The sequence below is a fragment of the Solenopsis invicta genome, chromosome 16 (assembly GCF_016802725.1).
Source record: "Solenopsis invicta isolate M01_SB chromosome 16, UNIL_Sinv_3.0, whole genome shotgun sequence".
Taxonomy (NCBI): Eukaryota; Metazoa; Arthropoda; class Insecta; order Hymenoptera; family Formicidae; genus Solenopsis; species Solenopsis invicta.
This window is the reverse complement of record NC_052679.1, coordinates 4,065,438-4,091,064: the sequence shown is the minus strand read 5'-3', so window position 1 is coordinate 4,091,064 and position 25,627 is coordinate 4,065,438. Positions and strand designations below refer to the sequence as shown.

The 25,627-nt window shown below is 41.5% G+C and overlaps 2 protein-coding genes across 8 annotated transcripts; one reads left to right on the top strand and one right to left on the bottom strand.

Annotated features, from left to right (window-relative positions):
• Positions 1–986: 986 nt before the first annotated feature.
• On the top strand, positions 987–19,880 carry LOC105204145 (nephrin). 7 transcript variants are annotated; one of them, XM_039458349.1, is made up of 15 exons: positions 987–4,008; positions 4,810–5,241; positions 8,146–8,278; positions 8,785–8,993; positions 9,520–9,630; positions 10,444–10,647; positions 12,521–12,666; positions 12,772–12,922; positions 13,545–13,675; positions 14,490–14,649; positions 15,404–15,700; positions 16,350–16,670; positions 17,799–18,089; positions 18,613–18,722; positions 19,320–19,880. In XM_039458349.1, exons 2-15 carry the CDS (start codon positions 5,058–5,060, stop codon positions 19,431–19,433), a joined length of 2,562 nt encoding a protein of 853 aa, XP_039314283.1. In that variant the 5' UTR covers positions 987–4,008; positions 4,810–5,057; the 3' UTR covers positions 19,434–19,880. The 7 variants fall into 7 exon arrangements, with proteins under 7 accessions (XP_039314283.1, XP_039314282.1, XP_039314281.1 ...); XM_039458348.1 differs by having other exon boundaries at positions 4,807–5,241; XM_039458347.1 differs by having other exon boundaries at positions 4,718–5,241.
• Positions 19,881–20,556: 676 nt separating this feature from the next.
• On the bottom strand, positions 20,557–25,493 carry LOC105204138. The gene is made up of 3 exons (XM_039458213.1): positions 24,215–25,493; positions 21,691–21,951; positions 20,557–21,375 (listed from the first exon to the last, which is right to left on the bottom strand). The coding sequence occupies exons 1-3, from the start codon at positions 24,461–24,463 to the stop codon at positions 21,127–21,129; spliced, it is 759 nt and encodes a 252-aa protein (XP_039314147.1). The 5' UTR covers positions 24,464–25,493; the 3' UTR covers positions 20,557–21,126.
• Positions 25,494–25,627: the final 134 nt, after the last annotated feature.

Sequence of the window (25,627 nt, the reverse complement as noted above, 5' to 3'; positions counted from 1 at the left end):
TTGATGTAAACTTTATGAAACACCCCGTATATGAGCTAGATCCCGGCGCTTCCAATTTGTTTTCTCATGAATACTTTCCTCCGATCCTGGCGACGGCGTGAATGCACCGCTCGCGCAGCCGCACTCGCGATAAATACAGACAGTCGTCAGGAAAGTCTGTGGGTGAAAGCTTTAGGGTACACCTTGATCACTAATGTCCTGTTTAATTCCCATTAATTTTCATGTATATTCATACGAAGAAACAAAGCTGAGATATACGAAAAAGAGAAGAAATAAAGGGTGGATCGATACGAGGGTATAATATCGTCAACGTCATACATTTTCTAATAATTCATTCAAGTTATATCAATTGTTACGTGTTACTTGATAAAGCAGCAACACACAAAAGGCGCAAATGAAAATTAGAAAAGCTTCGAACGGATTCCCCTCGATGCACGAGCGAAAGTTTTGAAAATTTAGAGAAAAACATTTTCAAGTTGATATCAGACGATGTCTAACTGCTATCACGAACTAGAACGTAAAATCCAACCGAATTCCCAAAACCAACATAGCATCAAATATATTTTTCATGATAGTTTTCACGATTTACTTTTTAATGCTATTGCATTGCGCTTTGCGGTCTGAACCAAAAATAGAAGACAATCAAATTTACTATAGACATTCTAATGAACATCTGATTTAGCTAAATTGGCGTTTGTTGTTCGGGATTTCGAAGTCGCAGTTAATAGGGCGTTAAAATATGATGGAGCCAATGTGGTGAGCTCGTCGAGGTCAGAGCTCGCGTTGAATCTCGTAGGTTTAAGAGAACGGTGTGTACGCGTCCTCGGTCAATTCCAGGACACCCTGTGGCGCACCCCACGCACGGACAGCCCTGCGCGGCACGTTCTCCGCCGCCACCACCACCACCACCACCACCACCACCACCACCGCCGCCGCCGCTGCCGTTGCCGCCGCCGCCGCTTCCACCACCGCCTCCGTCGGCGTAGGGGGTTGTTCATCGCGCGGGCATCGAAACGCGTCGAAACGCGAGGCGGTCGGATCGGACTGACTCGCGAAAATCGATCGGCAACCCGTCTCGCGCGCGTCGTCGTCCTCTCTCGGCGGCGGTTATAGCGGCGTGCCCGCGCGACGAGGAAGCGTGCAGCGCGTCGCACGCGACAGCACGCGTCGCGTAGGAGAGTCCGAGTCGAGTTCCGCCGACCTCGAGGTAACGAGGGTGCGAAGGAGCTAGATCGTGAAGGGAGCGAGAAGCGCGCGGCTCGGCTTTTCTTGCTCCGCAACACACCGGCTGAAGCCGCCGCGCCTCGCACCGAAGGCGAGAAATTTCGTGGGAAATTCAGCCGGTGTCGTCGACCCGCCACCGCCACCACTGCCGTCGCTGCCGCCGCCGCCACCACCGTCGCCGCCGCCGCCGTTGCCATCGGCCCGCGATCGGTCCGCGATCGTTATCGAGATTTTCCCTCTGCGACTGAGTGCGAGATCTCCTTCGGGAGAAGCGTGAGAAACGACAGCGCCGATGGGGATGTTGGAATTCAGCGTTATGCCGTCGGCAGCCGGCTGGTAAAGCGAGACGAACGGTTCGCTCGAAGTGCGCGTGTGATCGCTACTTTCGATTGACTGATTTGAAAAGAAAGGGGTAATCTGGAAGCACGGAAGTTCGAACTGACGGAATTTTTGACAGAAATTTGCGAACGATCGGCTGTGAGTGAGCTATCAGCATCTGCCGCGAAGGAAAAATCGTCGCGTCGTCAATTGCGGTTGCTAAGAGACAAGAGGAAAGAGAGGTTCCGCGAAGGGGCTGAATCAAATTAATCTCAAATTACCCTTTAAATTTTTGAGAGAAACGATCAGCAGGGTCGAAAAAAAAAGAGAGAGCCTACAGAAGCGAGAACTATCAGGTATGACGGCCGTGTATGACTATCCGTAACTACTGCGGTGAAATTTTTGCCCTGTCAAGAAGTAGAACAATTCGCGCCAATGAAAAACGGAACGTTCGCCGCTGTCGAAAAATGTAGAGTCGATTAATTCGAGAGAGAATTTTACCAACTCGTTCGTCGGTTTCAAGTATTTTGCCGTTTTTTACATGTGTTTTATATCGTCGGCTTTTTACGCACGGTAGCGCGCGTTATACATCTTATATTTTTGACGGTCTTTTTCTTCGCGGAGAAAAAAAAAGGAAACGCTACAAAATGATACAAGGGATGATCGATCACGGCGGAAATTGAGGACCAGTAGAATAACAACGGAAGTATCGTGCGTGTGTCGAAGTGCACGCCTCGTGCAGCGAGCGGGTCGGCCGATCTGTCATCGCCATTGTCGAATCGCCTATACGGCGGCCCTAAACCTCGAAGGGTGGCAAGCCCCAGAAGGACGATAATCCCCGCGGAGAAAGGCGGTGCTTCGTCAGGACGCGTTGCGCCATTTCAGGTGCGAGCCTCGAGCCTTCCGCTCGAGTGCTTTAGCGTGCCACGGGTGCTTTAGGCGAGCGAGCGAGCGAGCGCCTGGCGCTCTCGCGAATCACGCGGCGAAAGAAAGCGTTCAACGGACATCAAAAGACCCGATGATTAATGAACGCGGGTAATTAAGAAACATTAAGGAAGGCTGCCGAAGGACTCCTCGAGATCCTCGTACTATTCGGAAGAGCGTGTCGTCCTTCCCCCTCCTCCCTCCTCCGTTGCGCCCTCCCCCTCGAGAGGATCCTCGCCGGAGGACATCGCCGTGGGGCTGGCGGTGGGAGGAGGCCGTCTACCTTCGAGGTAAGAGAGAAAGAGGAGAGAGAGAGAGAGAGAGAGAGAAAGAGAAAGGGAGGGAGGAAGAGAGAGAAAGAGGAGGGGTGGGAGGCTTTTAGGGGTGGAAAATCGTTGGAGAATACCGTCGCGGTGAAATCACTCCTCTCGAACGCTCGCGAGACGATCAGACCGCGAAGCATCCCCCGCCGGGCTCGTCCTCTGCTCCCTATAGCTTGCTTGCCTTTCGCCCCTTCGCCCTCTCGCCGGCACGATGGAAGTGGAGGAAGTGGCTGTCTGATCTCGGACAGAATGACAATAAGACTCCCCTTTGATTAATCGACGGAACAGACGGAAAGAGAGAGAGAGAGAGAGAGAGAGCGAGAGATAGTGTAGGAGAGGGAAAGAGTAAGCGAGAGAAAGAGGGAATTAGTCCTCTCGAGACGACGGATTGTTTTGCAAGTGCTAAGAAGTTCCGGCTGTTAATAGAACTGACTAAATACAACTTTAACCGAGTAAGTTAGACATAAATCTACCGACTTGAACCAAGCGATGCTTCGAATAGCGCCGCACATTGAGATGTCACGCCTCTCCATTAAAGTCGACTAGATTGTTAAAATAAATTAATACACGTAACACTCTCCTCGCTGATAATAAGAAGACATTTTCGCTGTCGACCTGTGGCTCGTCCCGAACGTTTCAACGCGGTAAGATACGTGTCGAAGTGCAACGAGTGCAACGATTAATCAAGCGGTTAACGATTGTCTCCTCCCTCCCTCCCGCCCCTTTTCCAACTTGAAGGATAAAGTTGCTCGACTAATCCTTTCGTTGCATCCGGCCGTCGAAGAACTTTCCAGACACACAGGATAGCGCGGGGGGTGAGGTGCGCGACAATAACGCGAATGAATTCGGGAGGAGATGGGATAAGTAGAGTGGATCGAAATTAGAATCGTGTGCAGCAGAGTGGAAGAGGGTCGTGCTTGATCAGGCGGACCGGCCGTCTCGAGCTCAAGCTGCACTACTGAAAAAGGACTCATTTGCTTCAAGAGATATTTCGCGGTATACGGCCAACATATCTGTAAAATTGTACATTACGTTCGACGAAGCGCGTCTCTATCCGCAAAACACGACAATAACATACGCGCGCGACGAAACGCATTAACGGATATTGAAAATAATTTGTAATAATCGATCATAAAACGTCGACGGGGATTCCGAAGCCGGCCGGATGTTTTCGAATGTCCGTCTTTATTTGAGCCGGCGACGGGCGTCAATTTGAACGGTGAGTAATCTGGGCCTCCATGCATCTTCCTGCACGAGTGACGAATGCTGGGACGTAATCGACAACGATAACCGAACGTTAACAAATCGCAGTGGGGACAGCGGGAAAATTTGTGCGATTGGGAGAGAACGATAAAGTAAGGAGAATACCGCGCGCGACAAAACCGTTACAACTATCGAGAACTTATTGTTCAAGTAGAGTTTGATGAGCATGAGAAATATAATGGTAATGTAGCAGCTGCAACGAGAGGAATTGACCGCTTTCAAGTCCGAGAACAATAAAGCTAAGAGAGGGTAATCGAAAGCAGCCACGTGAAAACAACCGAATAGCCGCTGTTCAACTTGATATCGCAACGTAATAAAAAAAAACGACGATATATATATTTTAGCAACCGAATCGATCGAGAAAGGACGAAAATAGTGACGCGGTAGTAGGCGCGAGAACGTGAATTATTAACCTGATGCAAAAGGTTTGTCCGTGACTTTTACCTGTCCCTCTAGAGCGACACTTATTATCGTTTCCCATATTCTTTATTATCAGTTTTATCAATTTTGATAACAGCACAAAAATCTCGCTCGTCGGTAACGATAAATCTAACGAAGAGCTTTGCTTATCAAAGAAATTTTATTGCTCAATTGCTTACCAAATATAATCCTTTCCGATTTATGAATGCACAAAATTTAATATGAATCAATATAACAATTTACAGAGTAAATACGTACAATAGAGTAAATACGTCAAATGTATTTTGATATTTTGAACAACGAAAGAGCCGACAATCCTTTTGCACTGATTTAGCAGTGATACGCACAGTGCAACGTAGACACGCAGTGAAGGAAGGCGCAGATTTGTCAGCCGGGCATTTCGATGCGCCTCGACGGCGGGCGTTTGGGCTTAAAGGATTCGCACACGAGTCGGTGAAGTCGACGTTCCTGCGTGTGTTCGTCGTTCTGCACGCGCTGCCTGGACGAGAGGGAGCCGTGCGCGGGGACAGGTCCTTCCCGGTGTGGAATGACAATAAGGAGGCGCCGTACCCGCGGGGTGGTATTATGCCGGGAACGACGGATTTGAGCGTGCCACCCAAGTGCCCGGCGAAGGTGTCGCATCCCTTACGTGGGATGGCACTCGGGACGCTGGCCGAGATAGCGGTGAGACTCGTGATTAGCGGCTACATATTCGCTGTGGTCGTCTACGTGAACGCCAGCGGCAACTGGGATAAGGACGATGACCTAGGTACGCGCGGCTCGAGCACGAGCACCGGTCGCACGAACGATCGAGATTAACCACTTCCCTGACCCGCGCGAGCGATATACGTATTCCTTTCGAGCGTGTCCCGAAATTACCGGTTGTCTCGACTGGAGATCAATTTTCCTCATCTTTCTTTTGTTTATTTGAGAAATTTTTTTTTATTTAATAAAGGCGATATGTGAGACGAGCTCGTCGCGTTACACTTTCTACAAGTAACTTTTTAATTTTCAAGCGATACGTTTTACTTGCGACTCGTGCCGAAGAAGTTGATTAAAGTAATGTTAACTCAAAGTTACGACTGATAAATATACACGTTTATTTACTTAATAATAAAGGTGTATTTATCGACTCTTCGGGCGAATCTTAATTTAATAAAATTTAATTTCTGAAATTGAAAGTATATGTTTAATTTAGTTTGGAACGAAGAGTTTTCCTATCGCTAATTATTCGAAAACTATCTGTACCTCAATGCTCTCGTTGGGGAAACATCGATATTCAAGTTAACGGAGGAATGTGTGGCCGAAAATTCATCTCCGCGATTTTGAGGCACAAAACGGCCGTTTGTTGCTTTTTTTTTCTTTTTTTCTAATAGGACGTAAAAATGTGATAAAAAAAAGAATAGATTACAAAGTGAAGTATGCATGTGAGTGCGTATGCGTTTCCACCCAAAAAAAAAAATGTATTTTATTTTGATCGTTATTAAAAAAGAGAGAAGGAAGAGGAGAAAATTGAATAATAAAAAACAGAAAGGACGTTACGGGTTGGTTTTCCGCAAAAAATATCCGGGTGAAGGAAGTGGTTGAGTGAACTATGCTTAGCAATTCGCCGCTTCTCCGCAGATTGTATTATTATTTCGTTGCGCGATATATTGCCAAAGATTAACAGAGAAGGAAAATTTTCCTTGATCACACAATGGGTCCCTTAATTCTGCTGGTAGCTTCGTTTGCCGTGCACACTCAGCATGTCCGGCAGAACGGAACTCTATATGGCGTTTGTGCGCAAAATGGAACCCAATACGTATTTCATAAATGCATATTGAAAAGTGGAAAACTGACAAAGTCATGAAATTGAAAACTGTTAGAATCGATATTTACCAAGTTATGGTATTTTTAAAATAAAAACTGGGTCGAAATGGAAAAGCAGGGTCGAACACTCCCCTAAAATCGTGATAAAATAATAAATAAGTTCTCGTTAATGCACATGCGGTTATAACGTCTTGATCAAAAGTGCGAAGCTTTCACAAGTTTTGAATTTATAATCCATCCCACAGCTCACAGCTGAAAATTTTCCAGTCGGTATTTTCCATTTTTTTTTCTCTCTTTTTCCCTTCCGGTAATTACGCGAACGGCTATCTTATCTTCAACTTTTATTCACAGCCATTTTCCAATTACATTGGTGTGCCTTGTCAGTTTTCATTTGTACATTTGAAATGCCTTCGGCATAAAAAATGACGCGCGTTTAAATAGATGGAACAGATAATAATCGCGCTGATACGATGCTAAAAAAGATAAATGGCTCATGGCATGTACATTTTTCATCTGGGCGTCACAAACAAACGTAAAAGCGATATCCTGCCGGAAGAGTTCGTATTCGTGTTACAGACGTCGTTCGATTGATGAAAATTGCGGCGTATTGGAAAACGGGAAATCAGACGCAGCTTGTTGCGATACCGGAAATCACTCGGAGCGTGAAACTTGCTCAAAGAAATGTTACGCGACGTAATTATATTTCGCGTTGCCGGAGTGGAAACTCTCCATTATGCGCGAAAACGAACTTCATTAGTGATATTTTTCAAGCTGCTTTCCCGCTCTCTTTATTCGTAAGAAGCAAAGCAGCTTCCTTTTTATTATATGTCGCGAAAGAGGCAGGGACTCTTTTTCGCGTCGGAATGGCATGTTAAATTGAAGGAAATATCTCTTAAGATATCTACACATCCTTGATGCGACTTTATTTTGTGAAATGTAACGATATTACTCGCTTAGAGTTCAGGATTCTCACAGCTGCGTTATTTCAGGGTAATTTAAAATCACCGCCGAACAATAAGAGGAAAAAAATTTAATCTCAAGTTTTCCGCTGCTAAATCTCGTTTACCTGAATGGCTTGTGAGTAAGTTTACTTATAAATACTTCCTACTAGCTTAATAACTTTCTACGTTCTTTCGTGACATAAAAGCTGGCGTTACAGCTCATTTAACTTATTAACCATAATTAGCAGTTCACAAAACGTCATGAGTTATTAAACATAATGGCTTTCGAATTTACATTAAAATTTCAAAATTACACAATATTATATAATAGCACCGAACATTCGTCAGAATTATTAACTCAATTATTAAGCGACCCGTAATGCGCTTGCTTCTAAGAAAACAGAGCAAGTATTGTAAGTAAAATTATTCATAGCGTTTCAGTTAATGAGATTTAACCGGGAGAGAGAAAAGTCGCATTGTTGTTTATGACAAAGTTCTAATGGAACCATTAAAAAACAGAGACATTGAAAAGATTCCGTGATTCCTTAAAGCTTAATTTCGACCATTTACAACAGCAGCAGTTATGTGAAAATCGGAAAAAAGATTATTCCCAGTATAGGGAAATTGTTTAGCCACTAATTGCATTTGCAATATCCGTCCACAAATAAAACATGGCTATCTTTAGCGATACTTAAATATGTCATTTCGATTAAACATGTCACTTAGCTTTGATTAAAAAATTTATGCGAATACGTCCGAAATTTCCGATAAATAATAATAAGTGATGAAGCAAGTTGCATTTAAATATAAATGCATCTAGTTAAATTTCAGTCAAGTTATGCATAAGCCGATGAGTTTGTTTCATGCCAGGAGTCGTTTCACCGTCAATCGACGCGTTAATCACCTTTCTTCAACTTCTCCAGTATCCACGTCTAAAGTCAGCGCCGTACTTGGCCGCACTGCCACTTTGCCTTGCGACATTGAGCCGTCCACGCGAGAGGATCGCGTCTACATGGTCCTTTGGTTCCGCGATTATGCGGTGAAACCCATTTACAGGTAAGCGACGAGCAACCGAGCGGAACTTATTACGCAAGTAAACCTACCTTTGTGTCACTCCCTGAATTTATCGAATCTCAATACACTTGTAAAGAAGTAAAAAAAAAAATAATACACGTATTTCTTTTTTATCGGCAAGCAAACATGAATTAATTTTTATACCAGTTAATAGCTTTCGAAATTCTATGCATGTTGCGTGTATTGTATATTTACGAAATTACACTGTCAAGAGTATAATCGACAAATGAAAATTTAACCGATTTTCGAGAATTAATTTATCCCTTAAACATGTTCGATTTCCGATAAAAAAAAATACGTTCTATTATTTTTTTACTGCTCTACAAGTGAATTGATTTTCAATAAATTCGGCGAATAATACAAAGGTGAGTTTATTTGTTGGAGAAAGGGAAAAAAAGCTTCTTCAAAGTTGGGGAGCGCGTTAAGAGAGAAAGAAAAGGAATTGGAAGGTTTATTCGTGAATTATACAGAAGGATTAAATGTTTCAGTTTCGATGTGCGAGGACGGGCATTCAACAAGGCCCTCAACTGGTCGGACAGCACTGCCGTGGGGCCCAGAGCCTATTTCGTCACCGTGACGAAGCCTGCCACACTTTCCTTGGAGGCGGTCCAGCTCGACGACGAGGGTATCTACAGATGCCGGGTGGACTTCAAGAACTCGCCGACCAAGAACTTCCAAGTGAATCTCACGGTGATCGGTGAGGAAACTCATTATCGTAACGACCGCGTAACACTGTTCCGGTATGATTAACTGCGCCCCGGTTAACGCGTAAAACGCCCCGGAGGATCGTCCGAAGCAGGGGGGATAGCAGCAGCCCCCTTTCCGTGCTAACAGAAGAAGAAGGAGGAGGAGGAGGAAAGCCAGCGGAATTAGCTGCAGTTAACGTCGGGCGATATGCAAGGTCTTTTTTCATCTCGACGCGAAGTTAAACTTGCCGGAACAATCTCCGTCCCGTCTCGCGCGGTTTCGCTAATTGAAGGGCCCGCCGCCGCTGCTGCCGCCGCCGCCGCCGCCGCTGCGGCGGTCTATAACCCACTTTTCTTCGAACTTCGAAGAGCGTAGAAACGGCGAGAGAGAGGGGGGAATTAATCGAAATTTTATTTTTGCAAGTTTAAAATTAACTTTCGCGAGCTCTCCTTAAAAAGTCGGACTAGACCGCCTGGGCTATTATCCGTCAATTATGGAAAGCGAGCCGTCGGTTCGCGGGAATTGTGTGTTCGCAGTACCACCGCACCAGCTACTCATTTACGACAGTTCCGGGGTGCAGGTGGAGAGCATCGCCGGGCCGTTCCAGGTCGGCGTGGAGTTCGGTCTGTCGTGCGAAGTGAGAGGAGGTGAGCACTCCGTATTCCGTTTCGTCTCTTTGTGATTTGTCCTTAGGTGAATTTCGTGCAAATACCAGAGCTTTCGCTCCTATCTGTGTCTTGAACTTCCGCTCGCGGTTATTTACATTACGCTCTCGGTTTCCGTTTGTGCATATTAGAGACATTCTGCTATGAAAATGGTAAATCAACGTTATCGTACAGTTAATTACAATTTGGAACACGCATCGAAATTTCTTTATCTCTTTTCACAATTAATATAATTAAATGACACAGGCGCGGAGGATAAAATACGGTGTTCCGCGGTAAAGCAAATTTCTCGTCGCATAGTTTAAAATCGGCGGAATGAATTTACCATTATGTGTGTGGATATATATGTAGTCGCGCGTTCTCCAGTTTGTAAAATTTTATCCGTTAATTCCTCCCAGAGGGAAATCAGGTTTCTGATTAATATATTTGCTCGAGATACGAATCTCGGCGAGAGAGCGACAAATTATCCGAGCGGCCCCCCTTGCTTTTACCCGCGAATAAATCCCGGCGCGTATAAACCCCCGCCTCAAGATCGCGTGAACAAATAAAAAGCGAGGAGATACCGCTGGCTACCGGTATTAGCAATTAAATACGAGCCCGGCCTCTAAGTGGGCTCGGGTATTACGCGGGCGCGCCCGATCGGAGACACCCGGTATTAAGGGTAATTATGGCCCCGGTGATTTGTCTGCTGTCACGCGAGACTGATCGACGACGGAGGCGAGGGGGAGAGTTAATTAGCCGCGTATAATTTCCGTGCTTTCCTCGTGCTTTCGCGCGCGCGTACCCCACGCGAAGGGAAACCCACGCCGGAGGTGAGCTGGCTGGTGAACGGCAAGGAGGTGGACGGCAGACTCGAGGAGTTCGGCCAGAATATCGTCGTCAGCAAATTGACGGTGCCGCAGCTGCGGCGAGAACACCGCAACACCACCTACAAATGCCAGGCGGCCAACACGCATCTCATACCGCCGCTAGAGAAGACTGTGATCCTCGACGTTTATCGTAAGTACTTTTTGTCCTATTGTACCTGTGGTCGAAGACAATCTCCGTGACCACAGGTGAGAAACCTCTTTCCCTTCGGCGTCGCGATAGAGGAGAGAAGGGGGTGGTGAAATACCATTTTGTTTTCTTAAAATAACTTGGTAGATATCAACGCGACATAATTCTTGGACATAAGTTTATTAGCCATAGCAATCATCTTATAGGTAGAACTTCATCAAATATATAGAACGATCGTAATTTACAATTTATTGAAGAAGAAAAAGATTATGCGTTTGTGAAATACGAGGGCGGTCATAGCATACTACCATCTAATGAAAGACCTTTTTAATTATTAAAACAAATCACAAATAATCCATCAGTTTACGTATTAATACGTGTCACAAAACAAACATTTTATAAAATATTTTCTTTTAATGTTGTTTTTACTTAAATAATTTTTTTTTTTTTTTTTTCAAGTAATTCCTTTTGCTTAATAAAAATTTTTTAAAATCATTTTTTGCCGCATTAGAAAAATATAATACAACGTCTAAAATGTGATCGTAAAGTCGCAAGAGCGATCATGATGCAAGTGGCCCGTGAAACTCACATTTAGGGTCTTCAATCTAGACTAAAGTTCAAAAATTTGTACGTAATGTAATTCTCTAAATTACGTAGATTATACACCTGTAAAAATCAGTACGAAATTGAAAATGAGCTTTTATGAAAACGCAGTGAGCATTAATGACCAGTAACCATTCTACGATGTCTAATTAGATTGTGACGAGGTAATTTTAACGACTGCCTTTAAAATTGGACGCAAACAATAAGAGATATCACCTCGCCACTCCATATCCGTCTCATAATCGCGCTCTCTCCTCTATAGTCGACCACTCCATTCGACAATGCATACAACGTAAATATTTGCGCAGAAATTTACAATATTTTACTATACAATATTTTTCTACGAAAAATTGATACACACACGCGACCAGTGTTCTTCATTTAAATTTCACATCCGATAATTCTTGGGACAAAAGCAAGTGAGTTTGGAATGCTATGAAACAGCTAAAAGTTACAAAAGGCCGAGTGTCCAAAGGTTATCGTGTCGGCGCCATCCCGTTTTGACGCGCGCAAAGCTCGCTCGGCCGCGTTTAGAAAGTTGCATGTTGTTGTTGTCAAGGGTCTCAATTAAACGGGGTAACGAGCACATTTGACAAAAATATGGCATTTATTTACCGCAATATCGGTTCCACAGCCCTCTAATTACGCTTTTGCAAAGTTAATCAAAATCCCCGCGGCATTCAATCTGTTAATAATTCATATTAGTTAAATTTCGACCGCGGAAAATAATCCTTTCGCGTTTCTGTTATCGGCTCGATAAATTATTGACAGGTCTGTTGGAAGTAGGAAACGCTGACCCTGGCGCGCGGATAACCATGGCTAGCATATCGCAAAAATAAATTTAGCTTTCTTTAATTATTCAACTTGAACAAATCTCGGACCGGCGAACTGATTCGCGCATATTTGTGGCCCTTTTAAAACATGTATTTTTATCAAAAACAATGTTTATAATCTCTCGAAACCGATATCAATCAGATTAAAGTTAAACACGCTTCATATATGTATAATGGTTTTAATTAAAAACGTCCACTTCAACGCTCATCGCGCGATTTATAATCGCGGACCGCGAAAAATTTAAAAGAGCGTCAGGGCAGTTTGCAGATACGGGACACAGGGGAGGCTTTGGCGTTCCAAGTGTTAATTATGAATCCCTATGACCTCATGGTTTTTTGACGTTGCGGCTCGTGCTTGAAACTTTTAAGGGAACGTAAAACGTTACGGCATTACCCGCGATATAGCGCGTAATAAACGCGATTCCGCCGGTTGATTCCAGTAAAACCGCTCACCGTGAAGATACTGTCGAAGCTAACGGTCATGGAGACGGAGAAGGACTACTCCATCACCTGCGAAACGACAGGCTCGCATCCCCGCGCCCGCATCACCTGGATCGAGGGGAACGAGACTTTCCGGAACGGCAAGGTCGATAATACTTTGAAAACGTCGACATTTTTCGACGTACCCTTCGCCCCCTCGCCCACCGTCCCTTGGAATTAAGCTCTATGCAACTTTCGAATGTGCCAGCAGGTGAAGGAGAGCGGCAACGCGTCGGCGGTGCTGAGCACCCTGGTATTCTCACCCGTCCCCGACGATCACGGCAAGATCCTAAAGTGCCGCGGCGAGAACCCGGCCTTGGCGGACGCGTACTTGGAGGACTTCTTCAAGTTGAATGTTGTCTGTAAGTGGCGGACGCCGTTTCTTCGGCGTCACTTTTATCAAACGGCGGCAGCACGGACCTAGATTCGATCACCGCGAAATCAATTTGTCGCCGATAACATTGTTGCATTTGCGAAACATTTTTGTTTTATCTTTTTTTTTTAACGGGAAAATAAAAATTTTCCGGTAAATTGAGAAGCGCGATTGTTTATCTGTGAAAAGTGCAGCTCGCGATTTATTGATTGAAATTATTTAAGCCGGAGAATGCGAAGATATCTCGATCAATTAACGTTTATTGGCTGCGATGATATTTATTTAGCGATTAATAGTCAATAATTCAGGTTTGGTTGCGGAAGAATTAAAATTCGCGCGCGCGCAAATACGCAAATGGTACTCAACGAGTTTCGTTGTGTGTTAGCACCGGCCAAAATGTGTGGAAATGGAAATCTGTTAAATCGTTAAATCGCGAATGGCCACCTGTCTCATTAATATTTTCTCACTCTTTCACGTATTCCGCCTACTTTAATATTTCACGTCCATTTTCTCAGAATCCGCCGAAATATTTTATTATGGTTGTGCACGTTGAAACTTTGAAGAACCGAAAAATTCTCTCTTTCCCTCTCTCTCTCTGTTTCTCTCTGCAGTCCCGCCTAAAGTACAGCTGCATCTGGGCAGCACTCTGAACGCGGAGAACATAAAGGAGGGCGACGATGTGTACTTCGAATGCAAAGTCCGCGCCAATCCGGAGCATCACAAAATTACTTGGCGCCACAACGTAAGTCCCGCACTGACAGCACAGCGAACCCAACTTTAATCCCGGGGTTTGTTTGCCTGCGCGAGGCACCGGCGTCTCACTTTTAAAATTTCGATTGCTCGAGCTTTGGCTCTCCACCAAACAGTTTCCGAGTTCCAAAAAAAGAAAAAGTTCCGGCGATTAAGCGCGAAAAGCACACACCGGGGTCCGAAAAATACGGGGTGCCCGAACTTTACATTTCTATTCGCACGAGAATCAGTAATGACTTTTTTATTTCGGATAAGGATTCGAGTCACGATACTTTACGACGGAACTTTTAAAGCGTTATCTGAAACTTTCGAGAAAATGCAAGTTTTAAGAAAGAAAAAAACCAACCTTTGCCCTATGAAGGGATGGCGTGAAGGGGGGGGGGAAGGGGATTCGGAAAATTGTCGTCTCTTCATGTCTGCATATGCATCCATTTCTTCGAGACCGGTGGAATATCTGTCGCCTCATGTTTATTGCGTGAATATTCGTGACACGGCTATTCATAAATGGAAAATAAACTTCGCATTTTCTTGGAAAATCTCCACCTCCGTCGCCACCTTCGCGAAACGGGAAAAATTTGGGGAAAGGTGTATCCGAATATACGTGTCAAATATTTATACGGAGAAAGAGAATCCATTAAAAGGGAATCCTCTCGGCAGACGGCGACGGGCTTGGCGCGCAAAGCGAAAAGCTTTACACGAAATCTATTTGTCACTTTCCGTTCTTATTACCGAAGAAATATTGCGGAAAAAGCTATCGTTCCGGAATCTCAACCCCCGTGTTAAACGCGTTAATCCATCAATGACAGGGCGGCGTGCTGACGCAAAACTATTCCGCCGGTATCATCATGAGCACCCAGAGCCTGGTGCTGCAGGGTATTGGACGCGACAACGCGGGAAATTACACGTGTCTCGCCAGCAACGATCGCGGGGAGACGACTAGTCCGATTGTGAACCTGAGAGTGCAGTGTAAGTAGATGCGACAAGTTCGAATCGATAACAAGGACTTCAGAAAGCGAATGTGTAATCTCGACGAGTACACGCCGAGGATGAATCGAATTTCTAAATTCAAGTGTCCGCGAATGGGAGAAAGTATTTGCGTCATTTGCAGAATCCGTCGTAAATTTCTCACAAACAAATTTCGATATTTACACTTGCCGTTTATGATATGTAAACTGAATTATGTAATTATAAATGTAAATAATATAATTACGTAATTATAAATATTGATACGCGCGAATATATTTATTTGTATCATAAATTGACAGGGCGATCCATTTACGAGAGAAATTATTAAAAAGGCATTATTACGGAAGGAGTTAACCTCCGACCTTTTCAACGTTAGAAGTTACATTTAACGTTGTTCCTATTTCCTCCAGTAAACTCCAAAATACGCGTTACACAATATGCCAACCGCGCGTAATTGTGTTCGGGAGCGAAATATCTCGGACGTCAGATATGAGGGATTACATTTTAGAAGCCAATTTATTTTCAACCCTCCCATCTAAGCCCTACGGCGAACAATATAATTCTCCCGATTAAGGGCGAATAAAACGGCTCTTAAACTCGGAATAATCCCGCTGTCGAAGTTCCTCCGATCAATAGCGGTGACGAGGGGGGAGGGGGAGGAAAAAAAAAACGGAAAAAAACCTCATCGTTTTTATCGTCTGTTCACCCGAAGACGCGTGTGTGTTGTCTTTTTCTTTTGCACGTTGCGATCCAGTCGCGCCGGTCTGCAAGACGAAGGAGGTGACGATTATCGGGGCCTCGCTGGAGGAATCCGTGAAGGTGCGCTGCGAGGTAGACGCCGACCCGAGCGAGGTGGACTTTGTCTGGGAGTTCAACAACAGCGGCGAGAACTTCGAAGTCGCGCCGGCCAAGTTTGACGGAAATAACGGCACCATGAGCGAGCTCGTCTACACCCCCGAATCCGAGAGGGATTACGGCGCTCTGACCTGTTGGGGTAGGAACGCGATAGGGAAGCAGGAGGCGCCCTGCATCTATCAAGTCATTCCGGCAGGTGATGTCCCAGACGCTTATCGTATCGAGAGGAAGAAGGTGGGAGGGAGCGATAGAAATCGGCGGGGATTTTATTTCTTCCTTCTCCATTGTGAAACATAATCTGGAGGAAATCCTAGCTCTCGCCGTCTCCCTCCCGCGCTTTCAGGAGGCAAACAAATTTCCCGCGACCGGGAAATTCTGAAAATATTTAAACACGGCGCGTACCGCTGCATCTCTCGTCGAAAACACATGATATTTAGATTTTCGTATTTAGAACTTCGCGCGGATATTTGCGCTTTCCTTTTTCTCTCCTCAGTTACGGCTCGCCTGCAGCCGGCATATCGCGTCCCGTACGTCATAAACTCGAAAATATTTGTTTTACCGTTCATTTTCTACGAGAAAATGACCGTGTTACGTTCCATCGTAGTTTACTTAAATCGTACCTTTCTTTGTATTCGAGAGAGATTTAGATGCTGGAAAAAAAAAATAAAAACAGCATTCAGCTTTAATTACATCTTTCTTTCGCGTATATACTCTACGTCTGACTTTATACTTAATATTTTTCTCACTTTCGTGGTAACTTTATCAGACCATAAATTCGTTAAATCTTGAAATAAAGATATCTCTTTCGATTTAAAACTGAAATTCTATGCGATATGTCTGAGCAGTGAAACCGAATCCCTTGAATAACTGCACCATCAAGGCATCGCTCAATCAAAGCTCGGAGATCCTGGAGGTCGAGTGTGTGCCGGGATACGACGGCGGGCTCCACCAGGAGTTCCGTCTGGAAGCTTACGAGGTGCTGACCGGCAATCTCCGGGTGAACGCGTCCAGCGTGTCAGCCGATCTACCGATCTTCCGGATCGCCGTGGCCGATCTTCTGCCGGCCACGCACTTCTACCTAGTGACCTACGCCGTGAACGCCAAGGGTCGCAGCGAAGTATCTCTGTTGGAGGACATAATGCTGCGCGACTCGGAGAAGCACACAGGTAATTGAATTATAAAAGTATTTACAGAGGGAACTTTTATTCCGCAAGAGTATCAATATTAAATGTTTGTCGTGCTTTTTTTATCTTTTTCTTTTTAAATTGCATCTCCGGTACATCTGGGTAATATGCATAAAAATTGTTTAAAAAAAAAAAAAATTTTATCTCATTTATTTTTTAGAACAATAAGATAAAAATGGAATGCAAAAATAACGTTTCTTTATAAATATCTTATCAAACACTTATCTTATTCAATAATACAAAGGTTATTTGAGAAGTTTGTTCTGTCGAAATTGATTCAATTTCAGGACCAGATTTAGAATATATTTTAGTTTCTTTTACGAGAATAAATTGAATGAGTTAAAATGGACATCTTATTGAAACTTGTCCTTCAAAAGGATTGACAGAGATTCATTGTAAATAATTAAATATTTAAAATTGCAAAAACAAGTAATTCGAAATTTACTTCAATTTTCATTTTCGATATACTAGCATCAATTAATTATTCTATCAGAACCATGAGAGAATGGAAATCTTATCTGATCTAAAACTGAGCAATGATCCAAATTTCACAAATTTACAATTTTGACGACCGAAAAAGATACGTGTCATTTCTCTTATTTTAGTCGTACGGTTATCTGCTTTTTAGGAAAAATCCATAACGGATTTTTTGTTCGTAATAAATTATATCTTTCGATTGTCTATTATTAAAGATTCGTAATGTATAATTTTCAGATAAGCAAAACCATTACTGTGTTCTCATTTTAAATGAAAAATACGAATGATACTTATTTTTAATTAAAACATCTTACATGCATAAACTTTTAGAAAAGGAGGAACGGTGCCACTTATATATATATATATATACACAGCTTAAAACGATAGCAAGCTCCGCGTCATTAGCGTCAATTAATACTTTTAAAAGTTCAACGAAATAAAATTCATCTTTAAATAACATTCATTTCATCGTGCCGCAATTAATTGCAATTGATCCTGTGTGTACAATGAACAATTACGTCGAATAAAACTAACTGCCTGAAGCGCAGTGGATGATTTTTTTATCACGCGCGATGAGGCAACGTACATACACACAGAGTCCCATCGCAGGACGAAATGCAAATCGTTTTTCAGACACCGGCGTCAGCATGCTGCCGTTGATCCTGCTGCTGGTCGGCTGCCTGCTGGCCTTCGGCGCGACCGTGATTTCCGTATTGCTGATGATGTATCGACGACGCGGCACCACGTCTCCGGTGCACATCGAGCCCTACATGAAGCAACCGATCATCACGCCGCCGGACTCGAGGAACAATTCGATGCTAGACGTGACTCATGGCGACCACACGTACTTCGTCGAGTACACGCTGAAGCAGGTCACCGATTACGCGCTCAATAATCAACCGGACATCATACAGTCACCGCAAGGTATCGCTTTGTGCGAAAAAAACGTTATTTTTACTCGCGATCTGACATGACCTGATCAATCTGATGTTTGATTCATCGCATACCTGTCACGAGGTACCCAGAATAAAACGAGAATCATGCCGTAAATGAGTGGTTTCAAGTATTCATGGAATAACGAAGACTCGACTGAACAACAGATGTTGCTGTTGATTTCGTCGAACTATCATTTTCCGATTGATTTGGTTATATGCTATTTTGAGTTAACACGTCGCGGCAAATATTTTTGTCAAAAATAATAAGCTTTTATTTAAATGTTATAGCAGTGACTAGAGATAGCATTTTTAGAATCAACTAGCAGATAATAAAATTTATAATTTAAAACTATCGCTCTTTTCCGTGGCCTGTTAAATGTACATTTAACAGGAATCCTTTTTTTTTCTTTTTTCTTTTTTTTAAGTCTGTCCGTCTGGTCCTCGCCCTCGGCGCTTTATTCAAATTGTTCGAAGGCTGCGGAATGTAAAGCGGGATAATGTGAATGTTTCAGACCAAGAGAAGCTCAAACGCGAGCCACAGCTGTTTTTGCCGGTGAGACCGGACACGCTGTTCGCACCCTATGACATTCACAAGCAGGGACTGCAGACGAACAGATGCAGCGTAAGTCATGTCAGAAGTTATCACGACGGTCTTTCGACGAGAAAGAGGACAGTTGACGTAACGTAAATAATGCGCCGTTGCAATTTGCAAATTAATCCGATATCAATTTATATTCCGCCGCGTAGTCGAGGAAAAGATTTACTTTAATTCTAGCATCGGGGGGATAATTGCAACGAGCGATGTATATACGTCTTTCAATCCTTAACGAATCGTCCCGTATAATGACTTCTAATTATCTCAATAGTGGGATTAACGTAAAATGTGCCTTTGATTCTTTCCCTTTCGATTCTTCACGGAGAGATAGGAAGTTTCAATAGCGCGCGAGATTCCGAACTCCGATTTGGAAGATTAGAAATTTAATCTGCCGTAGATTGAATTTCTATCGATCGCTTATAAATTAAGCCGGCTATCTAACCAATCTCAGTTTAGCTGTCGCGCGACCGGTATATAACCGATATGAATAATATCGATCTTTCGAAGCGCGGATAGCCGGAGGAGACGCGATCGCTACTATTTTCGATTCCCAATTCTGTTTCTCCGTGCCGCGTGGAGAGTATTAATTAGATTCAGACCCGATATCTCCTCTTGACTTGGCAGCTCAACCCATTCTCCGCCAAGTCCTGGGAGCCCATCAGCTTCAAAGCCGATCGCAACCTGATGAAGGAGATCATCATCGCCAATTCCATACCGGGCCCGGAGAGCTGCGTGTAAACTTGATCGCGCGAGTGAATCGGGAGACGCAGACACACTCAAGAATACACTTACAACACGTACACACATATAGAGCATATCATAAGGGCAATCGATTTCGGAAGCCTGAAAACTGTACCGCACGCCGTCGCTCGATGCAACGACGGATACACGCGGATATCAAAGACAAAGTCAACGAATCTCGTGTCTCGCTTGTTAACGCGCGCCGGTGTGACATATCACGATGACGATATCGTAGCAGACATATCAGCATATCGTAGCATATCGTGGCGCGCCACGATCTCTCCCGAGATCATCGAGAGACTTAGGATCGTCCCCCTCGTCGATCCAGTGCGAGACCGGGGCGAGGAGAGTCGCGGAGAGACGACGATTTAGTCGCATAATTTAACCGAACGCTACACGTGGTGTACTATTCCAAGTTTAATATATTTTGTGTCAAGTCTTGAAGCGCCTCGTCATTTCATAATCGTTTGTCACTGATCTACCTCTTTTCAATCGTTTTTTTTTCTTTTTTACTCTAATTTTTTTCTCTCAATGCTGATACCTTTTCAAATAACTTTTTTAAAGAAATTTTATAATCCTGTAAGCGCATTATTTATATATTATGCTTTCTAAAACGGAATCAGTATTATTTATTGAATGACAATGAACAGTCTGATTTCAGTGCTATACTTATAACTATATCAATCAATGATGTAGTACATGTACTATTCTTAAGTGGCAATACATTGATTCCGACCAGCGAGAATACTTCCTCTTATAATCGGAATCATTGAAAGACAAGAAATAATCATTGATGATTACAGTTATAAACATAGCACTGCAAATCAATCAATAAGATTTCTCTGTTTCAGATTTAGAGAACGAGTTATTTTGTTAACACTTCAATTTATCTTTTTGCATTAATGATTTATAGCTATTTCTGTTAATTACATATATATTAGATATATATTAGTATATTAAGATGAGGAACATACTCCAAATACATTTCCTACCGTCCAAATCAAAATTCCTATAATAATTTTATAATATTAATTTTGACTTCATTTTCTTTCTAATTACCAAATTAGATTAAAGCGATTTCTTTTTGGGACGAAAAGGTTTTGCAAAAATATACTGAATTTTAAAATATAAGTTTATTTTATCACAAACAAAAAGATTTCCGCATATATATATATAGTAACTAAGAATAATAACTAATATTATAACTAATAATATGAGAACTGATTTAATTTTTTCTCTAGAAGAAAAGCAACACAGCCGCGAATAAAATTGATAATATTATTTTTCCAATGGTATTTATTCAGAAAAACATATTTATTCAGAATTTTATGAAAACAAAGCATATATATATATATATATATATATAAATTTATATGAAATACAGTTAAAATAGCACTTTACTTGGCGCCTCTTAGAAATGATAGTATGATTTTAATTAAGTCTAAATTTATTGAAAACATTTCGATAGATAGACGTACGATCGAGGTAGATGTTTTCCGCGCAATTTCGCAAAAGAAAGAGAAGGAAAAAGAAAAAAGGTACTCTTACAAATCGTTTCTTACAAATCTTCAGTAAAGCTAGCCGGAGTTCAATCGTCTTCCATCTCTTCTCGAAGACGCGGAAGTGAAATAGATTGGACCTTGGTTAACTTTAACCACCGTTTACGGGGACGATCGATGAGAGACGCAGGCTAAAACAGCGTGCGTTTAGCGTGCGTGTACTTAAGAGACGACCGGAAGCAGATGCCACCGCTTCCGCAGGCCGTCGCACCCAGGAAGACACCGTACACCAGAGCGGTCCAGACTATCACGCCGACCGCAGCTGCCGCCAGTATCAGATGCGCTCGATGACGAACGCGATCCAGGATCCGCAGCATCCACTTGCGGTCCACCGCTCTCCCAGGAGACGCCGCGCGACGCAAGGATGCGGTCGCCGCGTTCTAGACATGCGCGGTTATCAGTGAACATATCCGGAGGAACATATGAGCCAAGCTATTAATTTCATACGAAAGGTGAAAATATTAATAGCTTCCATAACCGGTTATTCCACTCTTTGGAAAGACAAACAATTCAATTATATCAATAATCCAGTAAGTGAATTGCAATGTATCTCGTGCCGATCGAGACCGCGTCCTTCCGGTCGACGCACAGAGGATGAAAAAGGTATTAACTGTAACTAACTTTGCTTTATTAATAACCGGTTAATTGAGAAACTCTGAATAATCAAAGCCAGGAGAATCTGCTTTTTTTCCCACCCTTATTGCGTTCGTCGCTCCGTCAGTTCGCTTAACGACTGCGGCGGCTTTCTGCGCTTCGTGCAGTTTGTCGTGCCGTACGGTGAGCGCCTGCTCCACTTTGTTCTCCAACTCGTGCGACTCGTCGTACGGCTCGTGTACTCCACTGTTCACTTCGTGGACTTCATTGTCGAGCACTTCGTGCATTTCAGCGGGAGTTTCGTTATGTGTCTTCTCGTGCGCCTCATCGTGTACATCGCTCGCGGCCAGAAAATGTTCGTACTACGGCAAAATGTCTCCTCAAAATTTCTGCCAATTACTAATTATCAACTAATAACAGAGGGGGAAATATTTTTAGCTCTCCATACCGACGCGGGATCTTGGTAAGAGGAGTATTTCCAGATAATGATCGAAAATATCGAATAAATTAACCACAGCTATTCTGTTCGTATTATACAGTCATTTAGATAAATATATGTTGTAAAATAGGTTCTAAAAGTAACGTTCGTAAAACTTACATGAACGATCCAGGCAGCACAGTAACGTTTCAAAAATATGTTGTAAATGTACATACGAAGCGTATTGAAAACAGACTCAGATTAGAATCTCGGGTATTTTAAAAACATTTTAAAAGCATCCAGTGTTACTGTTTGAAACTTTTCAAAAACGTTCATTTTAACGGCACAACTGAATCAAATTAAAACATTGAACAAATTCAAATAGACAAACTAGCTAACCAAACGACATATATATCTAGACCAAACATTTTGTCTACGAAGTGAAGCCGGAAGTTGGCACTTCAAACAGAGTGAGACAGTTTTGCTCTCTATTCCTCTCTTTCATAGCAAAATATCGATCATGAAAAACAAACCCACAAAATATCTTATTCTGTTTAAACTGCCCATTTCTGGTTTCATATGCTGCCATACTGAAAATGTACGAATATTTAGGTATATGTTAATTAACTAACTGTCATTTGAATGTATTAAGGTTCTTATGTTTGGATCCAATCAATTATATTCAATATTGCCTGGTGAGTATGATAACTATTTCATCTACTTAACTTTACTTAAGTAGGTAGATACACTTAATGTTATTCAATGCAAATTAAAGTTTATTTAGCGAGCTATATATTTTAGAACACTGCTATTATTATTATTATTAATAAATATTGTTAATAAATTAAGAAGCCCATTTTGTAAGTCTCTTAACGACAGGATCGATATCGTTATATATTATAGTTGCGCAGGTATTTTATATGACAAAAAGCTGCGCAATGGCAACGTAATGATATCGACGCTGTCGTTAAGAGTTACAAAATAAACTCCCACGTTTCTAGTGTAAAATCAAGAGCAAGTTTTAATGAAAAAAAAAAAATAAGAAATTTCATTATGATATACTTTTATTATTTAGTAATAAAATACTTTTTTATATTATTGTTACTATCAACTGTAGTACGACAAAGTAGTGCAAAAATAAAAATACAAGATAAATTTTCTTAAATCGTATTAACCAACGTAATAAAATACGAGTATTAATAAAAAATAAATGAATAAATGAGCAAATTGAATGTATTTTTAATCAATTTTAACTATGTCAAATAGTATAAATAATCATGGAATGTTTCAATTTGATTAAGTCTTTTTTAACTATTATTAAACAAATTTAACTCGTATTTTCTTATTATTATGTAAGTCCTTTTTATCTACTTATTCACTTTATTTATTGTTAAACCAGATTGTAATTACAATCTTCATTAAACGCTATCGGACAACTGATTTAACTGTTTTTAGACGAGATATTTTAGGGATATAAATACGATATTTTTGAAACATTTAAATGTGTCTTATACATGTTACAATGTACGCTTTTAGCATTCATATTAAGTACATGGATCTTTCTAAACAGAAACACAGTCTAGATAGTCAATAAATGAAGAAAAAATTAAAGAATAATCAATAAAATATTACTATGAAAATAAAGTACATTGGTTCAAATAGACACGAACAGAATAGCAAGATAAAACAGTCTGAAATATAATTGTTAGTGGAACGAGAACTAAAAAAAGCAGTAACGTACGGGATTCTCAAAGGAAAAGAGATAAGAAAAAGAACGAAATTGAATAATTTGTAAGATTAATTTGTCCTCAATTTCTTTTGAAACGTCTACTTTTTGCAGAAAAAGATAACTAACAAGAATTTAACAAAAAGTTTTTACGCAATTTTGAATAATTTAAACAACTTTCTTTCTCTCTCTCTCTCTCTCTCTTTCTTCGTCTTTTTTTTATCTTTTTACCAAAAATGATATCTCTACCTAAGTGGTATATTTAATTTCTTATATATTTAATTTCTCAGCAAATACATTTAATTTCCTCCAATGCGCTCGCGCATTTCCAAATGTCGCGTCGCAAATTGCACAAACGCTTCGAATTATCGCGTGCAAGAGCAAAATCAACACGCGCGTAAATGTGTGCGCGTTCCAAGCTCTCTCCTCCTGTGACGAGAGGGTGTATCTTAAAACGGAGAGAACCGACCGTTCTCTAAACGGATCCGGAGGGTGATTTTAGCGACGCTAGGGACGTGTCGGTGGATCGATCGAGTCCAATTACGTGAAATGCGGGGACCCGTACCTGCATATTCTGCAGTTTACTTATTTGCTGACGGACCAGACGAACCACCTTGCATTTCGCGTGTTGACAGTTCGCCAGGAACTCCGCGAGGCTCGCTGTCCGTTCGTCTATATCGTCCTGCTCCAGATAACGGCAACCGCCGCATGTGCGCCCGTCGCATATCATTTCCGACGATGTATCGCGAATGATCTTTCGCCGCAAAGAAAGTCGCGATCCGTGCGTTCTAAAAGGATCATTTTTTTTCTCGTATTAAATCCGCCGCGGACGCGGCTGAAGATGCAAGCGAGTGCTCGTGCAAGTTGAACGATGCGATCGATGGCTTTTGTTGTCGCTTTTGATCGACGTTCGTCGTTTTCGCCGTCATTCCAATTTGTTTTTTTTTTTTTTTATAAAACAAAATATTTATTTTTTGTATATCTGCTCTTAAAAATAAGTAAGCACTCGTTTCATAAAAATGTATTATTCACTTGACAACGAGAAATTTAAACAACGTGCTATAAAAATCACATTTTTCGATAACTCATGATTTTATGCTTGACAATTAAAAATATAATAGATTATATGTAATTAACAGAAAAGCATTCTCCAAAATTAAATTAAATTTTATAAATGTATTTAAAATTGAACTTAATTTTATTTGATTTTATCTTAAAAATTTAGCTTTAATTTAAAATTTGTAATACTTATTCAATTACACACAAATTGCATTATCATTATAATTGAATCATATAGTAACAGTAATATCGATAGGAATGTTTATTAGACTCTAAAAGGTAACATTAAGAAATAATTTTCCTGTTAATATAAAACCTCAAAATATTCAGTGAAATTGATATCGGTACGTAGTCAAAAATCATGTTCAATTTTTATAGTTAAATATATGTCACAAATGTATCTCTTAAATTATGTTTAAATCGCTTTAATTGTCATTCACTTACACTGCTTAAGTGCTCATAAATTATGTAGCCATTTGTCATTTATAAAAAAGAAACAAGTTAATCTAATTCCCCTTTTTAGATTTTAACTTTATTTTCCTATGATTTTCCTTTTATTAAATGTAATATCGTATTTTAAAGTTATACATAACTGAATTATTCATAATTAAGTTAAATGTTTTCTATACATATAGTGCAGAGTTTATTAAAACTGCTCATAAGAAAATTACAAAAATTACAAAATTACAATTAGAGATCGTTTTTTCTTAAAAATAGTAATTTTATTATAAGTTGAAAGATAACAAATATAAATTACATACTCTACAGATAGACAGAAAAATATTTATTAATATGTCTGTTGAAAGAATATTTAATTAAATATAGACACGTGGAA